Source organism: Strix uralensis, chromosome 6 (genome assembly GCF_047716275.1).
Source record: "Strix uralensis isolate ZFMK-TIS-50842 chromosome 6, bStrUra1, whole genome shotgun sequence".
Taxonomy (NCBI): domain Eukaryota; kingdom Metazoa; phylum Chordata; class Aves; order Strigiformes; family Strigidae; genus Strix; species Strix uralensis.
Window position 1 is genome coordinate 32,742,834 of NC_133977.1, and position 12,022 is coordinate 32,754,855.

Below are 12,022 nucleotides of genomic sequence, written 5' to 3' on the forward strand. Positions count from 1 at the left end.
AGGGGTATTTGCTTGCCTTTTTGAAGCTGAAGAAGTAGATAGTATATAGCACAGGTCCTGAAATAATGTTCCCTGTTGTGTCGTGTAGTCTGACATTGCCAAACAAAAATACTTGGTTTACATAAAATATTTGTTTAAAAACACCTAAACCCCCAAAACCAAGGTCAGTGCTGAGATTAGCAGAAGTAAATTTAAGAAACATGATGTTTTGGTAATTCTCTGTTAGAATATTTTTCAAATTCTCTTGGAGAATGTTGTTTGAATTCTCCAAGTGGCAACTGGATATAGCCTAAACTGAGCAGACCAAAGACCTCGCTGGTACAATTTCTTTAAGAATATTTTTAGTTCTAAACCTGGGGCAAGGGAAATTGTGGCTTGCTCTGCCCTTCTCTCACAGCTGACATTCAGAGCTTTTCCATCACTTCCTGCCATAATTTTGGTTTTTAATGCTTCTCATATGCATGTGCTATTGTGGCTCTGTAGCTGTGCTGTAACTATAATTGTGCTGCAGAAGCTTGTGATCAATGCTCCAACTTCCTCAAAAGCTACAAATTAAGCTTTCTCATACAGATTTGTAGTAGAGAGGATTTTTAGATTTTTCCTCTTTTTAAAGCTGGAGATCTGTATGACTCGGCCTGAGGAAGTGTGTTTTAAATGTGTTTTAAAAGTGAGAGGTCTGCTTTTTGCAAAGTCTGCTGTTGCTTTTCTGGAATACAGGACGTTAAGCACAACTGCATTTAGAAACTCTTATTGGTTTATTTGTTTTTTTTTTTTGATGAGTGCTATCCCTTTTGAATACTTGAGAACGATAGAGTTGTTATATTTTTAATTAATCACGCAAACCTAAAGAATTGATCAGGAGCCTTAAAAACTGTAATGGGTTTAGGACCCATTACATTGCTGCACAGGGTGTTCTAGGATGAACTATGTACCCTAAATAGTCCCTGATGCGCTTTAATGTTAAAGTAACATTGAAACTGTTGACACACAGGAAAATTGAAAGGTCACTCCAGTGACCTTTCCTACGAGTCACAAGACCCACATGGATATTATGTCAATGAGGTTCTTTCAGCTCTTTTCTTCCCCAACTTGCAGCAGGGATAGTAAAAAGAAGAAACTGCACTTAGTGTCCTTCTTAGCACATGCACTATTTAGCATAGCTGCTAATCCTTGCTGCGTGGTTGCTTCTTGATACTCTGCTGTGGCAAAGCAAAATACCTCTGTATTTCTTAAAATGAAGAATTTCATGCACCATTGGGTGGTGTGGGCAAGTATTGCTAAGATAATGACAGAGCATCTTCCCTGATAGATGTGTACAAGAGAGGTTGTTTTTTCTATCTGTTGCCACAGGTAAGGATCTGTAGTTAGTTGTGCAGTAATTAAGCCTGCTGTGCAATCAGGAGTCCTTGAAATGAGTGGGAAGAGAAAAGAAAAAGCTTCCCTCCCCTTGCTTGGTGCTGAAAGGGCTTCGGTTGTCGGCGTTTGTCCAGGAATACAACAGCGAGAGCTGGAGCAAGGACTTGTTGACTTGTACTTTCTCTCGACTTGATAATGAGCATCCATAATTCAGCTTCAAAATTAATGAAGAGGTTTAGTCCCTGACTGCGTTATTAGCTATTTTTGTCAGTTGCTCTGCATCTCTCTCTGTATGTATACACTAGCACACGTGTACACACACACATGCCCTGTTACGTAGTTTTTCTGTTCATCAAATGGCAAAGATGGATTAAATGATTCACCCAAATCTTCATGTTTCAGTAAATGCTGGAGTTGAGAGTAGAAGGCAGGTGCCTCAGGAGAAGAAAGAAAGAACAACTCTTACGAGTGTTTGTGTATTAATTTCACAGATTTAGTAAACGCTCAAATAGCTCTTCTTTTTATTGTATCCCAGCACTGCACTGACCCCAAATGAAGATCTGATTTACTAGCCTTTCTAATACTAATGATGAGACTGGCTCCTCTTTCCATGTGTTTATAGCCTGAATAAACAAGGCAGAGAGGGGATAAAAAAGTGAGGCAGAAGATACGTGGCCTGCCCAGTTTCATAAGGCACGTCAAGAGATGCAGGTTCTGCTGCCCCAGGCCAGTGTTCTCTTCTCTGAGGTGCTCTGCAAGCATTAAGAGAGGTTCATTGCGCTTAGATTAGTTGCAAATAAAATGAATGCTCTCTACAGTAAAATATATAATATCAATAAACAGCTAAAATAATTGGTCTCCTTTGAAGCCAAGAAACATGGTATTAAAGGAACAGGAGATATTTTAGTAAAGAGTCTAAAACTGATTCTAAAATCAGCATGTTGATCTCCAGGCAAATACCATTCAACTCAGCACTTTGTTTTTCTGTTCAGGCAAAATGTCAGTCTCTGAACTGATAAATAGAATTTACAACACTTGTAGAAACTTGCAATGCAGATTTTTAATCTGCATCTTTTGCCATTTGTTTTTCCATTGTTGATGTTAAACTGTTAAGATGCTTCAAAATCCTTAGCTGACATATGGAAGCAAACTGCAATACTTGCGAACTACCTTTTCATATATCCAAAAGCTCAGATTAACTCTGTAAGACACCATAGAAGAACTTGGGTCATTAAGTTTGTAACAACTAAGCATAGAGGAGTAGAGAGCTGGAGAATTAAGCTATACTTTTCTTGGCATCTTTTTAGAGATTGATTATGTGCTTGCTTAATATGCTGGGATAATGTTAAAACAGGATGGGTCCAGTGATCGCATTGGCTTGACCACGTTGATGCCAATGAGACAAAAGCATCCTGCAGCCTCTTTGATGTGATTGTGATAGCTTGTTACTTCTTCTAACAGATGCAGTCAAATTCTTATATCTAGAGTAAATAGAAAAATAAGGATTGTGTGATTGTTGTAATAATTCTCAATTGCATTATATTTAGCTTTGCTTCTCATAATTATGTCCTAGAAGTTTTTGTATCTGTTTTAGTTGTTACACGTGTTCAGTCATTTCCCTCAAGATGAGAGTCTTCTCTCTGAAACACTTGGCTGGTTAAATTTTGTGCTTTGAGTCTCTTAGTTATATTGGGATTTTTTTTGCAAGATTCTTGACTAACCTCAAAATTCAGGAGTGATGCTCTTCTTACAGGGACTGATGTGATGATGTTTATGCAGAGAATGCATGTTTTTAATCTGAGAGTTAAACTGAAAAAAGGTGGGGACATGTGTTGGCCTTCGTATTTTCAGTTTTGCTTGCAGCCTTGCTGTCTCTGTCCAAGAAGTGCTAGAAGCAGAAATAACTTTATCTTTGGGTCAGATCTGGTCCCTGGCACCAGTCCTTCTTCCTGATTTGGCAGGGACTTCCCTGTGGGTTCCCCCACATTGCTGGTGATGACACGTCTGGGATGCTGGCTTTTCTGAATTTCTGACCCTCATTAAAAAGTCTGTATCAAACCACAGGAACTATTTTACTTGAAGTTGTTGTGTTTATATATACAGAGTTGGGTTTTTTCGAATGTAAATTTTGCAAATAAGTTATAAGAAATTTCAAACTCCTCCTGATAGCCTGCGTATTAATTGGGCAGCTATTGCTGACAGATTCTGTTACAACAGCTGTAACATATTATAAAGAGAAAGGGCCCCTCTGAAGATCATTACCTCCTACATCTACATTTCAAGAGGTTTCTAGTGCATATTTTGTCTGGGGATCTCAGTCTGCCTACTATTTATGTCAGACGAAAATTGGAGCACAGTGTCTAGTGGAATCTGCCCTTTCCATGCAGTCCTCCGCTGAAAGGGAGGGCTGTGTTGTGGAATTTGTACAGGAAAAGGTCTGCTTTTTGTATCCTAGACAAGATGGGGGGTTGAAATGTAGCTTTGGGTTTAATTTATTTCAGACAGGTTCTATATGATAGAGCTTGTTTCTTACTATTTGATACTAGAAGGATGCTGACACCTGTCTTGCAGAATGCTTAAATTGAGTTTGCTTCATTTTCAATCAGTAAAAAAAAAACTTAAGTCCTAAACCTTTCCAGTTGAAATTTGGATGCTATTTTGGCAGTGCCACATAGAGCCAGGGGAACAGATGGAAACAATTGGCTCTAGTTTGTTTTAAAAACACAGCTTACAAAAGATGGGTCAATAAGAGAAGCATCAGCATCATGTAGCCAAAGAGAAATGGAGATCCAGGTTGTGATTAATAGCACCCCATGATACCTTGGCCATCAAACTAGGAGTAATTTTTGATTAGCTGCATATGACCTGGTGGTTGTTCTCTCTTGCATGCATTCTTTGTATTTGGTTCCCAGTTTTTCTTGCTTCCGAGTATAGTTGGTGCTATTCTTGAGAATGTATTTATTTTCCACTGACTTTCCAAACACAATTTATGCTCCTCTGCAATCAAGTGCTTTTGTGGAATCCGAGGCAGGCCTGATATACTGATTTTTCAAGTTTGTTCCAGGTGCTAGCAGAAAGATTTGGACCACATCTTGGCTATGAAGTCTTTTTACATCAGTGAAAAGGTTCTTCTCTTTTGAGAACTGTATTGTTTGGTGCAAGGATGCTTCTTCTGAAAGCTTGCCCTTCTTATTGACAGTAGTCAATTTGGCAAAGTGCAGGTACAACGGAAGTTTTATTCACTGTGGTTCATAGAAAGGTAGCAATTTTTTTTGGTATTTTGATCATGACAAAGATAACTGATCTTACAAGAGTAAATGACGCAACTATTAGTATAATTTTGCTAGAATTACATTTAAAATACAAAGATTTCTGGAGCAGTAGGTAATGATGGAGGAAGTTCTGTGCAGAGCTTTCAGGATTCCTTGACAAAGTGAGCTTTTTAATCAAGCTTTTGTTTATTATGGCTAAATATAAAGGCATGCATTAAGGAGGAAGAGAAACAGACCCATCCTGTGAAATGGAGAATTGATATTCAGCAATGAAATCCATTTAAAAAAGGATGCTTAAACAGTAAGGAGGATATTTAGACAAGACACAGAAACAATTCCAGGATCAAAGAAAAATTGTGAAAGACTTGGAGCTCAGTGCTTTGCTTACTGAAACCAAAGGTAAAGGTTCTTTTTTGTAGGTTAATTTCATAGCAGGAAAAATGCAAGAGCCCGTGCTTTGTTTTGTCAAGAAAGGCAAAGCAAGAATTTGTTTGAAAACTGAATTTGCTTTAAATTGGAAGGAAAAGCACAATTTAACAGTGAATTGTTGGAACAGCTGTTGAAATTGGGGAGTTTTTCATTTCCTGGTGTGTATGCATCGAGACAGGATTTTATTTTTTTGTAGCTAGATATGGTTTAGTCAAAATAATAGTAGAGTAATTAAGCAAATGCTCTCAGTTTAGTGTCAGAAGGGACCATTTTTGCTTCCAGCCTGGTCTTTAAAAACTGTGAAAATGTGCAGCAAGCTGATGTCACTCGTTTCTAATTAGAGCCTTGTTGTATTCTGTATTTGTGAGGACTGATTTTAGTATCTGCAGCTGAAGGAAGGAAACCCTTCAAATGTTAATGCATCTGAGAGCAGGGTGTGTGAGCTGTATGAGGGAAACCCACTACTGCCATGCCAGCCGGAGGGCTGAATCTGGCAGCCTTTCCTCTGGCCAAACTTCCATTAATCTCAGAAAGGTGAAAAGTGTCTGCTCTGCACATCCAACTGGAATTTCCCCCTAAGATGGATGCTTCATTAGGAGGGTGGGAAAAACCAAACTCAAACAATATCTGCCATTTGTGTCATGCTCTGAACTGGAAGCATGTTGCTCTCCTCGGGGCTGTAGCGGTAGCTGGGGACGCGCCATACGCTGGCCTCGGCCGGGGGCGGTGCACAGGGTGTTCGCTGCCACTAGACAACAGAAGTAGAAACTTCCACTTCCTGACGTGAAGACAGTTTTGACTTGAATGTATGTTTTATGTGAGTAAGGATTTGGTTTTTACGGTCTTGTTGGTCACGTGTTTTATGGTGTTTTATTGTAATGGGTGACTGACAGGTGAGAGAAGGAATGGTCATACTTCTCAAAACTTTACAAAAGCATTAAACAGTTGTTAAGCATGTTCTCTTTCAAATGACAAACTGATCATGTATAAATAGTTGGAATGAGGAGTTTGTTGTAGGTGTACAACATCTTTCATTTCTTATTAAGCTGGGCATAATAAATCACTGGGTTACAAGCCAGTAATGCAGTGTGGGGGGGAAACATTTTTCTTTTCATGTGCTTTAAAAAGAGTCTTGAAAGTAAGGCATGCTGGAGAGTTGTGGGGGATGCAACACCCACGTATTAGATGCTATCGCTTGATGTTGCGCTGAGGGAGCTGAAGAGCAGCTGGGTGCCACCAGCAGCCGCTGCCGCCCGCTGCTGTGTGAGACCACGTTAAGGTGTGGCTGGGTTTTGCTTGTTTTCTGTGGTGGAGGGCCCTGGGTTCATCACACTGTGTGTGTTGCTGCAGCAGATGCTTTCCCAGCAGAGAGGAAAGGAAACTAGTGGGCCAGCTACAAGTGTCCTGGGGCCAGATCCAGTCAGCATTACCTGCTGGCACAGGTAATGATTAAGGTTTACCAGTACAACATGGTCTTCGCAGGATTAAAAGTATGTGTTTTGCAGGAGAGTTAAGAGGATTGTGGGTTGAGAGTTTATGTTAAATCTCTAGTAGTGGCAGGAGTTTGGCGTAATTGTTTTAAAAAGAAATAAAAACCAGTAAATGCAGCATGGGCTGCCGAAGTTGTAAAGCAGACTGTGATATTAGCTGCAGGAGGGTTAAACAGCTGAACAATATCAATTGTTTCACTCATAAATGATAATTAATATGTCTTTTTATTACTGACTCAATTTCTGCTGCTAGCTCCAACTTTTCTGTTGCTGTCAATGCCATGTGGCCATTCTGAACGTGGCCACACTTTGCTCAACAGTCAGTGCTACCTGTGGGGCCCAGAAACCTGCAAGAACAGGGTGGGGATGAGCAGCTAACAGGAGGGGCTTCAAAGAACAGAAAACTTCTTCCATTGGCAGAAAATCCCTTTAAAGGAGTTTATTCCCTTTCTAGCCATGTGTCAGAAACCTCTGATAGAAAGGGACTGGAAACTGGATGATGGATTTTAAGAAGCAGTAGCCCACCCCTCATTTAGCACTTGCATTTACAGGGTAAAATTAATGAAGTTAATTACATCTACTCAAAATCTTGGTTATATGAATTACTTAGATCTTTTGAAATAGAGAAATAATTTCTTGCAGGATTCATGGGCTTTTTTTTTCAGGCTTGGTTGGTTACTTTGTTTTATTGTCCCCATGATGGATGCTGTTATCTGAAACACTCTGGGGTGTATCTTTTAGAGTAATACAAGATGTCCAATTCAGATTAAGGGCCACTGCAAGGTTCAAAGCAAAATTAATGAAATAATTAGAAAAATACCATTAAAGACCAATTTCTAACAAAGATGAAAAGGACAATGGATTCAGAGCGTTAAAATGTAAAGCAAAATAAAAGGGGAAGGTGCTTAAAGGGTGGAAATACATTTTGTAATTAGCAAAGAAGTAGTCTAATACACAGCTTGTCTGACACTCATTTACTTGTTCACTTTGGTGTCATCATTTTCAACATGCAGCTTTAACCAAAGGAATTTTTAGGGGTGTGTTTACATGTTAAGGTGGGAGAAAAAAAAAAAAGGCCAAAGAATAATCTGTGTGATCCAAACATTTAAAAGTAGTACATTACAGTCTATAGTATTCAAGATGAGGAGTTCAAACAATGTTTGGAAAGATCAAACATACATGATTTTGAGGCTTTAACTGATAATTTTATTTTAAAATTTAAGGTTGACATTAAAGATAAGCCTAAATTTAGGGCTGTGGGAAAACTTCAGCATCCAATTCAGTTTTCACTGAATTGCATGTTGTTTTTCTTAAGAAACTTTTCTGCAGACTTAAATGAAAACTTTTTCTCAGTTTTTGTTTTTTTGGTTTTGGGATTTTTTTTTTAAAATTAAAAATCAAATAGAAGTTTTTTATTTGGAAACACTCCTCATGTGTCCTGTGGTGATTTAAACTTAGATTTCTGTATAATACTTATTTACTGCTGTGCCCTGGGCTTGCATTTGGCCTGTGCCTCCTGTGGCACCCCATGAGCAGGGCCTTCCAGGCTGTCTGTGTCCTTGTGTCTACTGAAAGGCGGAACGTGCATGTTTTGTGAAATGTAATTCAAAAAGAGCCTGGTTTACATGGAAAATAAGAAGGTGAGTATGTACCTTACTAGAGCTTTCCTGAAACATTGCAGCAGCACTTCCAAATGGAAAACTTCACATTTTTTGGTTAAAAGGCTTGTGTTTTGATTTTTCCGTCAATAAAATTCTAATTCTCATTGCGTGCAAGTTCTCATTATGCACAAAAGCAATGCTAACAGAGATTCATTTCCCAGGAGAAAAGGCAAAAGCATCACATCTGCAATCCTGATACAAATAATTACCCCCATAACATATGCAGTATGGTAATATGAGGTTAAGCAAGGCACGAAGGCTCATGCGGTGGCCCAGCAAACATGAAGAACAACAGGATTTTGAACAGCCATATTATTCTGGCATTTAGTTAGGGCTCTCTGAACATACACACTTGAAAAACCAGTTTAACAGCAACATGTGCTCGTTGAGCACAGAGTCAGGCAAGTAAGTCTGGGCAGGCATTGGAAATCCTTCAAGGAAACAAATATTCTCAACTGATGATGATACCTCTCTAGGGCATCAGGGATGTGAGGTGTCCTTTGGAGTCACATGACTGCAGGTGGCATTCATTTTGTTAATGACTGAGCAATCCCAGAGGAAGTCATACTTCCATTTCAGAAAACCTATAACATTAACTTCTTTTTGGTTGGGTTGTCTTGGGCTAGATTGATTGAGAGAGGAGCTGTCTTTGGTTTGTGCAGTGTCCAGCACAAGGAGTTGCATACCTGGGAGTGAGGTTCACTAAGAGCTGTTGCAAGAAGAGCAAAGTGATGTCTTGTCCTCTAAAATTACATTTTAGTAAAATACACGTTCTAAAACCCCAATAAAATTCACATGGAGATAAAATATTTAATGTGACTACTGCTTGAATTGTACTGATTACAGGAGTCATTAACATAGAGGGAGCATTCATCTGAAAATTGGCAGTTTTAGAAAGAATCAAAGTCATCAGTTTGTTAGGTGAGTTATCATAGGGACTTGGGTTTTTTCCATCTGAGTTTTGGGTAGTTAATAGTTTCACCTAAATGTTAGAGATACTGTGTGCTTGTCATCATTTAATTGTTTTTATTATGTTCTGCTAAGAACACGGAAGCCCTTTATTTTCTGTTTGCTGCTGTGAAATTGTTTCAAGTTTTACAACTTCACAGATATAGACTGTGTCAGCAGTTTTTAATTGTTCATATTTATGATTTTGCAAGATCCTGGAGGTTAAGCCCCTCAGCTGTCGTTCTCTTTCTATTCACTGCTGATGGAAACACCTTAGCAGCAGCAAGTAAACTGCTGGCAAAAGGAATTGTAGCACTAAGATAAAGTTGTTTGTAATCTAAGTGCTTCTCCGTTGAGAATCACAGAATGAGGAAAAAACATATTCAAGGAATCAGTCAATTGTAGCTTTTTTCTAATGTACTATATTTACAACCTCTGACAATTTGAGCTGAGCGCAGCAAAAACCTGTCCTAATTGCAAGGACTGCAAAAAAGTACATGCACTTTTTTTGCCCTGAATAAATGGTTATTTCGTCAGGCTGAAACACATGTCTGCGTTACGAAAGAAAGCAATAACAGTGCTGTGTCTGTGCTTATGAAGTGGTTGGAAAAGAATGTACAAGTCCATATTTTTCTTTGGATCTACCTAGATTTCAAATCACACACTGGAGCGTATTCCCTGGTACTTCCAATTCTAAAGGGAATATTGTACATTTTGATGATACTTTTATTACCACTTTTCACTTCCAAGAATGTCTGTAAGATTTTGGGTACAGTCCTATGCAATAGTATGCCAAGAGTAAGCTTTTGTAATTCTGGAGTGTAAGTATAGAAAATAACACAGGGTTTCATACCATATCTGTAATTCATATCAGCACCGAAGTGTTTATGATTTGAAAGAGACATGCATTACTTTTGTGAGTCTGCATGTAAATATATATATTTAGACAATTTTTTTTTTTCAATGTTGCTGACTTGACTTGTAAGATACTGTTGTTTTTTTTTTAATCTTAGGTCTGAGGGTAACTGTGTTACTAACATCATCCCTCATGGTATTGGGAGCTGGCCTGAGATGTGTTCCAGTTTCAGACCTAGAAATTAGGAAGAAGTAAGTGAATTCGTTCTTTTTGATACACATATTTTATATTTTCTTCTAATGTAATTTTTGCTGCTACTGCAAAGAAATGTTAGTACAAATTTTCTGGGTGAATTTGATACACCAAATGTTTGTTGCATGAACATGGGCTTACATACTTCTTTGCTTCTTAAATGGATTTTTCTACTCCTCCTCCTACATAGTATCTGAAGATCAGAAAGCCCTTTACAACCTTGAGTTAATTAAGCCTCACCCCATCCTGCCTAACTAATATTAATCTGCTTTGCAAACAAGGAAGCAGAGATTTAGAGAGGTTCAGAAACTGGCCTAAGATCACACAGGGAACCATGCCACAAACCCCCAAAATATGTAATCTATATGCAAATGTTAAATAATTAGTTCGTGTTTCTCATATTGGATGTATGGGATTGTGCAGTGAGATGGATGAATTTATGCAAAATGGCATTTTTCATGTAGTCTCTTCCAGACTGCATTCCGAAGTATCTCTGTACTTTCCCTGTGGTTGAAATGAATGCCTTCTGTACACATGCTATTTAAGAGTCTGTGATAGAGACAGATTACTTCCTAAAAATCACACGATCCAAACAATTCAATTGTCTCATCAACGTATCCTGAACCTGGGAATCCTCAGTAAGCGCAGGAATCACACTGGCTTTGTACAGCCAGGGAATATGGATCACTTGTTCACTTAACTTTCTTTTGCCTCTCATGCTGAAGGAGGAAGGAGTACTGACATTACTACATTTTTCTGCTTCTTTAAGAACAGCTAGCTTTTCACTAGTTATGCTTGCATAATACGTAAGCACTAAGAAAATAACTTATTTATAAAAGGTTTTTATGTGGGTTTTTTTCCCCTTGAATTCTAGTCTGCTTCCAGGCTGTCCTTGTATTATTTCAGCAAGTTCTTTTTTTTTTTTTTTTCCTTAGTATTGCTTACCCTGAAAATCACTTGGAAACCTTTAAGTTGAGAAAGAAAATGTTTGGTGTGAAGTAGAAGGCAGATGACTGGGTACCATGGATAAAACAAAGGAAGAGGTTCGGAGAGAGGACTGAGAATGTAATAAACACATTGATTGTAAAACTAGCCCCGATCAGGAGCAAGTAGCTAGTATGTAATGAATGGCTTAGTAAACTAAATGCAGTGTGGTGAGTAGGGGGATGCAATTTCAGTTCTTAGGTGCTTAGTGAGTGTATAAGGAAACACAAGGTGCTCCTGATGTTAGTTGCCCAGTGTTGCCCATTTCAATGTGCTGTTCAAGGACTTTGTGTGCAAGGCAGGCTGAACTAGCCGTATTGTGCTACTGTTCTCAGTGACCCTTTTAAGGTGAAAATGTACTGTTGAGGTGGCCAGGAAGAGCTTTCCTCATTGTGCCCTTTTTTTTACCTTTTCTCAAGATGCTAAGGGGTGCTCAACATCCAGTTCATCCATCTGACCAATCTTGGATTAAATATATATATATCTTTTAAATGGGCCAGATGGCTTAAATGCAATGAAATGTGGTGTCTTATGTAGCTTTTCATTTATGATTTATGCCAAAAGACTTGTGCTGTCCTAGGTTTTACCAAAGCAAGGATGAAGACTGTAAGAACCCGAGAAGAAATTCCCAAATGAGATTTAGATGTGAGGTATCATTTGGGGAGTGGAAAGGAGAGTTTCCACGTGTTCTGATCACCTTTAGACAAGGTTTTCCAGTGTAACTGCAGCAAGGAGACCTAGGAGAACAATGGAATAAATGCCTAAGGAGAAACA

At 38.6% G+C, this 12,022-nt stretch overlaps 1 protein-coding gene across 1 annotated transcript in view; it reads left to right on the top strand.

The window, feature by feature from the left end:
* The window catches only part of SLC49A4 (solute carrier family 49 member 4), a 71,095-nt gene that overhangs the window by 9,448 nt on the left and 49,625 nt on the right, over positions 1–12,022 (top strand). The window contains exon 2 of the mRNA XM_074873601.1: positions 10,170–10,263. Within this exon, the coding sequence (XP_074729702.1) occupies positions 10,170–10,263 (94 nt within the window). The remainder of the gene's footprint in view (positions 1–10,169; positions 10,264–12,022) is intronic.